Source organism: Oncorhynchus clarkii, chromosome 28, assembly GCF_045791955.1.
Source record: "Oncorhynchus clarkii lewisi isolate Uvic-CL-2024 chromosome 28, UVic_Ocla_1.0, whole genome shotgun sequence".
Lineage (NCBI taxonomy): Eukaryota > Metazoa > Chordata > Actinopteri > Salmoniformes > Salmonidae > Oncorhynchus > Oncorhynchus clarkii.
This window is the reverse complement of record NC_092174.1, coordinates 11,429,397-11,443,031: the sequence shown is the minus strand read 5'-3', so window position 1 is coordinate 11,443,031 and position 13,635 is coordinate 11,429,397. Positions and strand designations below refer to the sequence as shown.

At 41.9% G+C, this 13,635-nt stretch overlaps 1 protein-coding gene across 1 annotated transcript in view; it reads left to right on the top strand.

Annotated features, from left to right (window-relative positions):
- The first annotated feature begins 6,343 nt into the window (after nt 1-6,343).
- The window catches only part of LOC139386522 (lysine-specific demethylase 4A-like), a 34,584-nt gene continuing 27,292 nt past the window's right edge, over nt 6,344-13,635 (top strand). Inside the window, exons 1-7 of the mRNA XM_071132118.1 lie at nt 6,344-6,482; nt 11,733-11,889; nt 11,994-12,169; nt 12,482-12,596; nt 12,893-13,086; nt 13,310-13,359; nt 13,487-13,590. Coding sequence (XP_070988219.1) covers nt 11,749-11,889; nt 11,994-12,169; nt 12,482-12,596; nt 12,893-13,086; nt 13,310-13,359; nt 13,487-13,590 — 780 coding nt within the window. The 5' untranslated portion in view covers nt 6,344-6,482; nt 11,733-11,748. The remainder of the gene's footprint in view (nt 6,483-11,732; nt 11,890-11,993; nt 12,170-12,481; nt 12,597-12,892; nt 13,087-13,309; nt 13,360-13,486; nt 13,591-13,635) is intronic.

Genomic DNA, 13,635 nt, shown 5'->3' with positions numbered 1-13,635 from the left:
TATGGTTGTTTTTGTTCTTCTGTGAATGACTGTATGAACGAATGAATGAGGACAATTTTGTTGTGACAGACAAAAGTAACCATGACTTTTTGAGTGTACATTTCTGGCTCTGAGGCCTGGGGAGCCACCTCTGTTTAGGCTACTGTTGCCTCTGCCGAGTCCACAACAACCGGATGATCCCGTTTTGGAAAGAGAGCCCGTGACGCAACTTCCGCTTTTAAACGTTAACCACTGATGATCCATTATATTGACCAGATACCCCAAGGGGCCAGGTTTCCAGTCGGGAAGCACGCCATCCCAGGTACACCATTGAGTTATAATAAGAATTAGAGATAGCCTTCAAGATGGCCCGACTGTTGTTTTTAGCGTAATCTACTCACGGTCGCCTACGTCGATTCTTGGGGGCTGACATCTTGCTAGTTCCGGTATCAGGATCGCATTACTAAATGCCCGCTAGCACTGGAGGCCAGCTGAGCCCAGCCTTTGAGCCCAAGCCCAGCATGTGCAGGAGCAGGAACATGCATTCCCGAGCAAGCTAGAGCGGGGTCGTGGATCTTGATTAATGGGGGAGGGGAAATCTGCAGCTGCTAAGCACCACCACGCAACCGTGACACAACCACTGAAAAAAGTAGATTTTTGTTGTTGTCTGCAAGTAAATTATTCAGGACTAAGAGGAATGTACTCTGTTTCTCTTTCCAAACAGCCTAACTGTCTATGTATCTGGAAACAGTGGAGGTGTATGGGGTGAAGAGGACGGTGGACTCAGTGGAGGACATCCCAGCCACTTGGCAGTGAGGTTGTTGATTAATATCGCCTGGGCGCCCGTGAAGGTGTTTTGCAAAGGCTGAAAGTTGATTGTACTCAATCTGGAACGGTGCTGCCCCACGGGCATCAGCCAGGTGCCCCGCTCTGGCCGACATAGAAGTCAGCTCAAAACAAAAGTGAGGTAGGTTAAGCACACGGAGTAGTGAGTAGGATTCTGTGCTTTCACGTGCAAAAGTGATTGCTTTTGATAAAAACACTTTATCTGCCTTCCCAAAGAAAAATGAGTTTGAAAATGCTAAGACATATTTCATGGAAAAGAGATGTATGTTTGCGCCTTGTTGACAAATCAAATCAAAATGTATTGGTCTAATACACATGGTTAGCAGATGTTATTGCGAGTGTAGCAAAATGCTTGTGCTTCTAGTTCCAACATTGCAGCAATATCAACAAGTAATCTAACAATTCCACAAAAACTACTAAAAGGATGGAATAACAATATGTACATATACATATATGGATGAGCAATGACCGAGCGGCACAGGCAACATGTAACAGTGTAAGTTTAAACCATCCCCTCGCCCATACCCGGGCTCGAACCAGGGACCCTCTGCACACAACAACAGTCACCCACGAAGCATCGTTACCCATCGCTCCACAAAAGCCGCGGCCCTTGCAGAGCAAGGGGAACTACTACTTCAAGGTCTCAGAGCAAGTGACGTCACCGATTGAAACGCTATTTAGCGCGTACCGCTAACTAAGCTAGCCGTTTCACATCCGTTACACATGCAATAGATGGTATAAAATACAGCATATGCATATGGGATGAGTAATGCAAGATATGTAAACATTAATAAAGTGACTAGTGATCCATTTGTTAGAGTGGCCAATGGTTTCAAGTCTGTATGTAGGCAGCAGCCTCTGTGTGTTAGTGATGGCTGTTTAACAGTCTGATGGCCTTGAGATTGAAAAATAGATTCTCTCTCTCGGTCCCAGCTTTGATGCACCTGTACTGACCTTGCCTTCTGGATGGTAGCGGGTTGAACAGGCAGTTGCTTGGGTGGTTGTTCTCCTTGATTATATTTTTGGCATTCCTGTGACATCGGGTGCTGTAGGTGTCCTGGAGGTCAGGTAGTTTTCCCCCGGTGATGCGTTGTGCAGACCGCACCACCCTCTGTGGAGCCCTGCGGTTGTGGGTGGTGAAGATGCCGTGTTAGGCGGTGATACAGCCCGACAGGATGCTCTCAATTGTGCATCTGTAAATGTTTGTGAGGGTTTTAGGTGACAAGCCACATTTCTTCAGCCTCCTGAGGTTGAAGAGGCGCTGTTGCGCCTTCTTCACCACACTGTCTGTGTGGGTGGACCATTTCAATTTGTCCATGATGTGTACACCGAGGAACTTTCCACCTTCTCCACTGCTGTCCCATCGATGTGGATAAGGGGGTGCTCCCTCTGCTGTTTACTGAAGTCCACGATCATCTCCTTTGATTTGTTGACATTGAGTGAGAGGTTGTTTTTCTGACACCACACTCCGAGTGCCCGCACCTCCTCCCTATAGGCCGTCTCATCGTTGTTGGTGATCAAGCCTACTACAGTTGACCAAGCGGCACAGATTACTGTTCGACTTGAGAAGGGCACTCCTCCCTCACCACTTTTTCTTGTTCATGTTACGGGCTGTAGCCGGGTGCACCGTGGCTAGGGTTAATAGACCTCCCTCAGTGTTGGCACTGTTACTAACTACCTGACAGGTAAGAGGACAACACACACACACTATTAAGAGTAGAGGTCGACCGATTAATCGGAATGGCCGATTAATTAGGGCCGATTTCAAGTTTTCATAACAATCGGAAATCTGTATTTTTGGGCGCTGATTTTGCCGATTTTTAAAATATTTTTTATACCTTTATTTAACTAGGCAAGTCAGTTAAGAACACATTATTATTTTCAATGACGGCCTAGGAACGGTGGGTTAACTGCCTTGTTCAGGGGCAGAACGACAGATTTTCACCTTGTCAGCTCGGGGGATCCAATCTTGCAACCGTACAGTTAACTAGTCCAACGCCTCTCATTGCACTCCACGAGGAGCCTGGTTGTTACGCAAATTCAGTAGAAGTCAAGGTAAGTTGCTAGCTAGTATTAAACTTTTCTTATAAAAAACAATCAATCAATCATAATCACTAGTTAACTACACATGGTTGATGATATTACTAGTTTATCTAGCGTGTCCTGCGTTGCATATAATCGATGCAGCGCTGGGGGATGATTTAACAAAAGCACATTTGCGGAAAAAAAGCACAATCGTTGGACGACTGTACCTAACCATAAACACCAATGCCTTTCTTAAAATAAATACACAGAAGTATATATTTTTAAACCTGCATATTTAGTTAAAATTAATCCAGGTTAGCAGGCAATATTAACCAGGTGAAATTGTGTCATTTCTCTTGCGTTCATTGCATGCAGAGTCAGGGTATATGCAACAGTTTGGGCAGCCTGGCTCATTGCGAACTAATTTGCCAGAATTTTTAATAATTATGACATAACATTGAAGGTAGTGCAATGTAACAATAATATTTAGACTTGGGGATACCACCCGTTAGATAAAATACCGAACAGTTCTGTATTTCACTGAAATAATAAACGTTTTGTTTTTGAAATGATAGTTTCCGGATTCGACCATATTACTGACCAAAGGCTCGTATTTCTGTGTGTTATTATGTTATAATTAGGTCTATGATTTGATAGAGCAGTCTGACTGAGCGATGGTAGGCAGCAGCAGGCTCGTAAGCATTAATTCAAACAGCACTTTCATGCGTTTTGCCAGTAGCTCTTCGCAAGCACAGCACTGTTTATGACTTCAAACCTATCAGCCTAATGGCTGGTGTAACCAATGTGAAATGGCTAGCTAGTTAGCTGGGTGTGCGCTAATAGCGTTTCAAACGTCACTCGCTCTGAGACTTGGAGTAGTTATTCTCCTTGCTCTGCAAGGGCCGCGGCTTTTGTAGAGCGATGGGTAACGCTGCTTCGAGTGTGGCTGTTGTCGATGTGTTCCTGGTTCGAGCCCAGGTAGGGGCGAGGAGAGGGACGGAAGCTATACTGTTACACTGGCAATACTATAGTGACTATAAGAACATCCAATAGTCAAAGGTATATGAAATACAAATGGTATAGAGAGATAGTCCTATGAATACTATATTAGCTACAACCTAAAACCTCTTACCTTGAAATATTGAAGTCTCATGTTAAAAGGAACCACCAACTTTCATATGTTCTCATGTTCTGAGCAGGGAACTCAAACATTAGCTTTTTTACATGGCACATATTGCACTTTTACTTCTCCAACACTTTGTTTTTGCATTATTTAAACCAAATTGAACATGTTTCATTATTTATTTGAGGCTAAATTGATTTTTATTGATGTATTATATTAAGTTAAAATAAGTGTTCATTCAGTATTGTTGTAATTGTCAATATTACAAACACTTTTAAAAAAAATCGGCCGATTAATCGGTATCGGCTTTTTTTGGTCCTCCAATAATCGGTATCGGCATTGAAAAATCATAATCGGTCGACTTCTAATTAAGAGTGTTCTCTTATTTATATGTTTGGGTGTACGTGTGTCTGAGGTGATGGATGATAAGCCAGTGTTTGAGAAGAGGTGTCTGGTGTGTTTAGGAGGACATGTAGATGCACTTTGCTGGACAGAAAGGTGCCATATTATTATTATTTCCCTATACCCTACCATTACTCCCCTACTCTCACCCTGGCCTAGCCCCTTACTCTCAAACCACTAACCCCTAATTTTCCAACATGACCTGACTTATGTGTGTGTTATACATGGTGTTACAGGAGGAGCTGAAGGCGGAACACGTCTCGTACTTACGGCAGTAGCCGGATCTCCGGCGCCACGATGGCCGACTTCTTGCAGAATACTTCCGGTTACTACAAAAAAACGAGCGATGCCATCATGTTCGCCCACAAGGACTTCTCTCCCTTCGCATCCTGCCGATCCCTGGGGGGCACATTCAACACCTCACCTTGAGGACACACACTGGGGCTGCGTCTCAATAGTCTAGTAGCTTCCTCTCACAGGCACTTTAGTGAGGACAATACTCTTCTGGTTAGCAGTTGTCACTAGTATGTACAGTGGCCCTCAATATCTAGAGTATTGATGAAATATGAATGCTTTTATGGTGGTTAGATTTTTACTGTGTACTGTTCTTATTTGCATGAGCTGTGTTGAAACAAAGTCCAATCAACTCTGTTGATATAGCAATCGCAAGAGTTACACTTATGTCAGTTGGGGTGAATGAAAGAAAATGTATTATTTAATGTACACAACGCAATCACACAACCACGACTTGACAGCTTCATGTGTACTCTGGGAACTGTAGTCCTCTTAGTTCAGAAAATTACAAAGGTGTTTTTAATTTTGTTTCATTTTTGTTATTGTTGAAGACTGATCTCACCAAATCAGAAAGACAACAGTTCATCAGACTTTGGTGTAGGGTACAGTACATTCTGACTTGGTTCCCCTTCCCGGTGGCTCAAGTTAGTTTTCTAGATCATAACACATTCCCTTAACCTGAAACTAACCTGAAACACTTGAAATTACATTTACATGTTCTACATGCTTTAGTTTCAGGTTAAGGGAATGTGTAAATGGTTTATTGGTGTTAAATGACACAATTTATGCTATCTTGGACCACCAGGCTGCTGATGTCATGCAACTTATACAAACATGTCGATAGATGTAGTTTGAACCAGCCTTTAGTCTTGAAATCTTTGGTTGTTTAGTACACTGCCATACTCGCTGTTTAGCACTTGGCCTCACGTGAATCCTTAAAGAGATGTCTGGGGCTAAGGCTTTAGATTGTGTGAACCATGCTGGATGGTTGTGTTGACAAAGAAAAGAAAAGCTCTCTCAAACGTGTTGTCACAAGTTTATCAAATGCAAAAAAAACTAAATTAAAAATGTTGCTACATAAGACCAAAAAGAGTCGGTCGGTCACATACGTGCACTTCAGGAGACAGTTGTATGATATTTTTTGTTCAACACAACCACGATTTGACACAGTCCTAGCTTGGTAACATCAATTGTACTTTGGGAACTGTAGTCATTTTAGTTCAGCAAATCACAAAGGCGTCAGCATGGCCACTGCCCTTTAAATACGCAACTCGTTGCTTCAAACCACACCCACCCATCAAACCGGAGCAAACGTACCCCAAAGTCTGTTCAAGAACTGTGGTTCGGCAACGTAGCAAACGTTTAAGCGAACTGAACGCACCTCAGTATGTGGCCGATCTAGTTTCAGGTGTTTCGTTGGTTACGTTAGACTACTTACTGTATTCTTATCATACCGTTTAGAACGGTTAGTGTTCCTTCATCAAGAGACGAGTATTTTCACATCAGATGCCACCATGCATCATCCAACGACAATGTAGTTTTTTAAACCAGTCTCTATATTTGTGTAGTGATAATAATCTAATTTATTTGGGAAAAAATGTTGGCTGATATTGCACGTCGACAAAATCGTTCACTGATTGGCTCACTAGCTACGTCTGAACTTATGCGTATGATGGTAAACATCTGAGCGTGCGCTTGCGTACTGGTAGTAATGGAGGACAGGTCCTTCTCTTCGGGGTAAAATCGGAATTACCATTGATATCAAGACAACAACTGCCCAATGATTATCGGTTGAAGCTGTTTAACATTGTTGGTAAGTTATATTATTTAAAAGTTGTAACTTAACGCCATATGTGGATTCGTAGTTCGTTGAACACGTCGTTAAAATTGCAATGGCTAGCTAGCTAGCAGACGTTAGCAATAAGATGGTTAGCTAACTTAGCAATTTTCTATGTAATGTAAGCGAGATTTAGTTAGCATAAAATATGATTTCTTATTGACTTGTTATTATTTATATTGTTTATGACACGCATAACATTAGGCTAGAACATTTTCTATAAGCTGTTAGCCGTTAACTAGAGCTGATAACTAGATACACTTCAGGGTAGGCCGAACTTGACTTTAAGAGACGCTGATCTCGACCAATCAGGCTGCTGCTTTTCTTTTGGTCCGTTAGGTACATATAATACTAGAATGGCCATGAATCTTCTTATGATATGATAAATGTCATCCATTTTGGTCAGGGAGTTGGTCAACTATGGTTGGCCAATGCTGTGTATTGTGTAAAATAATAATTTTTAAAGGCCCACCTCAGGAAGTTGCCACATCTATTTTGAGTAATTTCAGTCCTAGAGTGTGAATTCTCGTTTAGGATTAATATATTGCTGATGCCATGTATTGACTAAGGAGAGGCTTTGAAGCCACTGGTCGGTCATATTGGCAGTCCTCAGAAAAGTATTTCTCCATAGGAATAAATAGAATTCTACAGTATTTAAATGCTTCTTGGATAACATTACATGTATTTTTGTTGTTGTGGTGGAGACAGTAACAATTGCACATTCTAAAGTATACTTTAAGAAATGTTTTTATACATTTTTATTTTATTTTCATGCTTAGCTCTGTAATGGAATAAATATGCCAAAAACAAATGTATACATTTATAAATATATTTCAATAGCTTCCAGAAGTATTTTTTACAACGGTGGCTTCAAAACAACGCCCCCTGTCAGTCATCTAGTGTATATAAATAATTGGTTCCACCTCAAACACTGACTGACACAGGTTGCAAATACATATTCAGGAATTTTGGGTGGGAATGTTCTGGTGCTTTTCACTTGTAGCAGAGACATGTCAACACATAGGGCACTGAATGACAGCTGTCAATGTAACTAGCTAGCATGCTAAACTAACTATAGCAAGTCTTTTTTTATTTTTTTAAACAATTTATTTAACTAGGCAAGTCAGTTAATTAAGAACAAATTCTTATTTACAATGACAGCCCACCGGAAAACAGTGGGTTAACTGCCTCGTTCAGCAGCAGAACGACAGATTTTTACCTTGTCAGCTCGGGGATTCGATCCAGCAACCTTTCAGTTACTGGCCCAACACTAACCACTAGGTTACCTGCCGCCCCAAAAGTAACGTGAGCACCATTTCAGTTAAGACAGGCATACTGTTAAGGCGTCCGTCCGTGTGTTTCTCACCGAAACAGTTCGGAATAGTTGGAGCATATATTATGACAACGTTTTTGTTAATTTTGGTCTTCGGTAAGGGTATTAAAGCTTTTCTGGCACATTTTTTTTTCTTGAGGGAAGCTGAAGTCAAGCTTCATCATTGATTGGTCAACAGTAGGGATTATTCAATAAATTCTTTGTTGTCATTCAGTGAGAGTCAACTCGTTTCCTTTCACATTTTTTCCATTGAGAAATACTGCACCAAACATTTTAGTTGATGTAAAATTGCGCGACTAAGCAAAAACGTCAAACTCTCCTCAGCAAAAACTGCTAAATTAATGACAGATTTCTTGAATTCTTATATTCGTTCGGATTATTTAGAGTCAGTGTCTACTGTCTCAAAATGGACAAACTGTAATATTTAGCCTTTTTTCTAGTTTTTCAAGCAAAGGTCTTTTAAGGCAGTATGCGAGCACACTCGTTCATTTTGCCAAGCCGAACGTGGCTAGGCGCCAGCCGTACTGAAGCATGCCTTAAGTCAATTAAAAATATTAATTTCAGAAAAAGACTACCAGCCTACGTGTCAAAAGATGAGTCTCAGCTAAACCATGCCTATATGTGCTGTTGACATGTTAAGATTTGACATTGCCCTTTGGATAATTCTAGTGAAGCTGTGTCGGATTCCACACGTTATTAATATTTGGACATGCACACAGACATCAAATAGCTATGTTCTTCGTTCTCTCATTTCAGCGAGCTAGCTACGGTGCATTCAGAAAGTTTTCAGACCCCTTGACCTTTTCCACATTTTGTTACGTTACAGCCTTATTTTAAAATTGATTAAATATTTCTACAATCTACACACAATACCCCATAGTGACAAAGCAAAAACAGGTTTTTAGAAATTGTTAGCAAATTTATAAACTGATTTTACATAAGTATTCAGACCTTTTACTCAGTACTTTGTTGAAGCACCTTTGGCAGCGATTACAGCCTTGAGTCTTCTCGGGTTGGCACACCTTTATTTGGGGAGTTTCTCCCATTCCTCTCTGCAGATCCTCTCAAGCTCTGTCAGGTTGGATGGGGAGCGTTGCGGCACAGCTATTTTCAGGTCTCTCCAGAGATGTTAGATTGGGTTCAAGTCCGGGCTCTGGCTGGGACACTCAAGGACATTCAGAGACATGTCCCGAAGCAGTGTCTTGGATGTGTGCTTAGGGTCGTTGTCCTGTTGGAAGGTGAACCTTTGCCCCAGTCTGAGGTCCTGAGCACTCTGGAGCAGGTTTTCATCAAGGATCCCTCTGTACCTAGCTCCTTTCATCTTTGCCTTGATTCTGAATAGTCTCCCAGTCCCTTCCGCTGAATAATATCCCCACAGCATGATGCTGCCTCCACCATGCTTCACCGTAGTGATGGTGCCAGGTTTCCTCCAGACATGACGCTTGGCATTCAGGCCAAAGAGTTCAATCTTGGTTTCACCAGACCAGAGAATCTTGTTTTGCATGGTCTGAGAGTCTTTAGGTGCCTTTTGGCAAACTTCAAGGGGGCTGTCGTGCCTTTTACTGAGGAGTGGCTTCCGCCTGGCCACTCTACCATAAAGGCCTGATTGGTGGAGTGCTGCAGAGATGGTTGTCCTTCTGGAAGGTTATCCCATCTCCACAGAGGAACTCTAGAGCTCACTTAGTGACCATCATCGGGTTCTTGGTCACCTCCCTGACCAAGGCCCTTCTCCCCCGATTGCTCAGTTTAGCCGGGCGGGCAGCTCTTGGAAGAGTCTTGGTGGTTCCAAACTTCTTCCATTTAAGAATGATGGGGCAGACTGTGTTCTTGAGGACCTTCAATGCTGCAGAAATGTTTTGGTACCCATCCCCAGATCTGTGCCTCGACACAATCCTTTCTCTGAGCTCTATGGACAATTCTTTCAACCCCATGGCTTGGTTTTTGCTCTGACATACACTGTCAACTGTGGGACCTTTATATAGACAGTTGTGTGTGCCTTTCCAAATCATGTCCAATCAATTGAATTTACCACAGGTGGACTCCAATCAGGTTGTAGAAATATCTCAAGGATGATCAACGGAAATAGGATGTACCTGAGCTGAATATTTATGTAAATAAGCTATTTCTGTTTTTTTGTTTAATACATTTGCAAACATTTCTAACAACTTTTCGCTTTGTCATTATGGGGTATTGTGTGTAGATTGCTGATGGGGGGAAAAAAAATATTTTTAGAATAAGGCTGTAACGTAACAATGTGGAAAAAGTCAAGGGGTCTGAATACTTTCCAGAGGGACTATATATATATCAATGCTTTATTCTATGGCTGCGAATCTGCCATATAAATATTATAAGCTCCGGTAAGCTCCGGTAATATAACTATTGAAGCAATAGGCAAGTTAGTTTTGCATGGCCTGGTGCCCCGTGTGGGTGAAGATTTCTTTGAGGGGAGCGGGGTTCTAACATTTTTTAAATAAATGGTTGTATTTTTTTTTTTATACAGATAAGCTGTAACTTGACATTATGTTAATTTGCAGGGGGAAATAAGTGGGGGCGCACAAGTTTACACCACCTATTTTAATTTGTTCCATGGCTCAGGCAGCCAAGTTAAGTAGGCCACACCCAGCTGCTATTGCATTGGTGTCTATGGGAGACCCACCCCGTTAATTATACTGGAACTGACCTTTTTTTTTTAATCGTAAAAGGCCTGAGTGAACTATTTTCATTTATCCAACGTCTTTGCTGTAGCCAAAGATGATCTATTTTATTGCTCAGTTGTGACTTGTGATCTTTCCAGGAGGCACCATTCAAATGAAATCCAGCACATAAATGAAACAGACTAAAAATTATTTACATGTCATTTATTAGGAAAACTCACATCATTGACACGAATTTGCATGAAGCGGGCAGTTCGGTTTTGTCACTTCAAGCCCAAAAATATCATACTTAAGACTAAAATGATGACTTATTGATTGACATTGTTGTGCAGCTTTGTGGGTAAGCTCTGGCCAATGTCTTTCACCTCTCAAAAGTGGATTTCCACCAATGTGGGCATTTTAAGATTTACATTTTTGTTAGCTAGCTTGCCACCCAGTTTTACAGCAATGATTCCATAATTTTTTCAAATTAACTGACAATATGCCAACGTTACATTCAAACAATGCAGTCAATCCGCAGCCATACACTGGCTGAAATCAGTTGATGATATTACTTAGGACAGCAAGTACTGATATTGTATCATACGTATAATAGCACTCACAGCTTTCCAAGAAAACACAAATGGTCTGTTTACATATATTTTAGAGGTTATTATACTGAAAATTGGTATAAAACTCTAACTATATTTTATAAATATATTACAATATTTTAGTTTGACAATAATTCTATTACACCATTTCTGATATCACATACCTTTTTATTTTCCTGCGTAAGTAAAATCAGTATTATGCCTCTACTGCCATTCATTCCAATTAGACTGGTTTGGATTTCTCCCAGACCAATATGGCTGCCATTTTGACCCCATTCTGGGACTTTGAGGGATTATGACATAGCCCTCATATTATTTTAATAGGATCTCAATGGGAACATGCATGAGACAAAGGACTAAATCAGCTTCGACTGACTTGTTGTTTACATAGCTATTTACAACTGACCTACACATTGTAAACACTCAGCAGCCGAACAAAGGGCTGTGACTTGGTCATGAACCAGCATTTTGGCAATATTAAGCATCACGCAGATGTTTTTCCACCATCTGGCCACCCAGTCACCACAGAGTTTTCTTCTTCCCCAACGGACATCCTTAGCATTATCAATAGCGTGCATCCTCCCGGACTACTGTTGTTAAACTGTCGCTATTCTTGTGATCTTGAAACTTGTTTAATTCTGATCTGCAGGGCCATTCTATTTAGCATGGCATCCGATTCGGGGCCTCAGGCTCCCGGCTCCAAAGGGATCATGACCTTTCACCCCACCGCTGAGGAGTTCCAGAACTTCAGCCGCTACATTGCCTACATGGAGTCCCAGGGAGCACACAAAGCCGGTCTGGCTAAAGTAAGCAACGACACAACCCCTTCTGCCTTGTGACGATTATTTTGCATTACCTTTACCTGCTTTCAGAACTGTAACTTTGTGGTGCAAAATGCTTGTTTTTACAGATCGTGCCACCGAAGGATTGGAAACCCAGGAAGTCCTATGACGATATAGATGACCTGGTGATCCCAGCTCCCATCCAGCAGGTAGTGACGGGCCAGTCAGGTCTGTTCACCCAGTACAACATCCAGAAGAAGCCCATGACCGTCCGAGAGTTCCGCAAGACGGCCAACAGCGACAAGTGAGTCTGACTGCACCAACACTAACATCTGTAACGTATATTTTTATAACATACTGAACCTAGTGTATGAATAAGCTATACTGTATGTTCGGTCTGTGGTTAGGAAAGCCACTCTGTGGCCATGCTATATGATTGAGGAAATGATACAGCTACAAAAGTTAATATGGTTGAAAGTATGGGGTTTGTATGATCATCTTTATGTTAGAAAGATTCATTATTGTTTCTCAAGAAACCAAACTGTGGCTTTACAGACACATTTAAAAATGTCTACTCAGCTGTGCCGATTGCCACCCCCCCCCCCCCCCAACATAGGTTCTGCAGTCCTCGCTATACCGACTTTGAAGAGCTGGAGAGGAAGTACTGGAAGAATGTGACTTTTAACCCACCCATCTACGGGGCTGATGTAAACGGAACGCTCTATGACCCCGTGAGTAATAATGAATCCCCTCTGGGTTGTTTTTAATGTTCGATGGTGTTTACAATGTTAACATGTTGTTATCGTTCCTAGTTATAAGGATGTTGGCTGATGAGAGTGAGATGTTTTGTGGTTGTGTAGACGGACGGTTGTGTAGATTACTTGTAAGTGTTTCTCTCAGAATCATGTGTTGCACCCGCAATTTGAATTCACTACAAATACACAAGGTTGCAATGGTTTTGTTTCACTGCAGCGATGACTATGAATCTCCAGCGACAATAGTTACGTTATTCTGTCGTTCTCTCCAGGATGTGACCGATTGGAACATCGGCAAACTGAGCACCATCCTGGACACGGTGGAGCACGAGAGTGGCATCACCATCGAGGGGGTGAACACGCCCTACCTGTACTTTGGCATGTGGAAGACCACCTTTGCCTGGCACACCGAAGACATGGATCTCTACAGTATCAACTACCTCCACTTTGGAGCGCCCAAGTCCTGGTAACTAACTACACTCTTACTCACATAATACATTTACCTGGTAGTTTTGTGTGTGTGTGTCTAAGAGCCACATTATTAAGCATCAACATACAGATGATGGTCATGTAGGTGTGGTTTGGGGACTCTGTCGTTATCGGAGCAACACTCAACGAGTAAAAATAAATGGCGGCTGTTGTGATGTCCGTGTGATAACTGATTTGGTGACGTTATGACGCCCTCACAGGTACTGCGTTCCTCCAGAGCATGGGAAAAGAATGGAGCGCTTGGCTCAAGGTGAGAGGGATGATAATGGGTGATGTTTTGATGCTGTTTTTTTCTTTTTCTTCTCCTTCATATTAGAAAACAACTGATTTTTAACAAGCTTTAATCCAACACAATGTTTTCTGTTGTTCCCCTGCAGGGTTTTTCCCTGGAAGCCACCAAAATTGCGAAGCCTTCCTGAGGCACAAGATGACCCTCATCTCTCCCTCCATATTGAGGAAATATGGCATTCCATTTGAGAAGGTAATACTAGCCTAATGTGTGATGTCAACCTCTTATGCTGATATA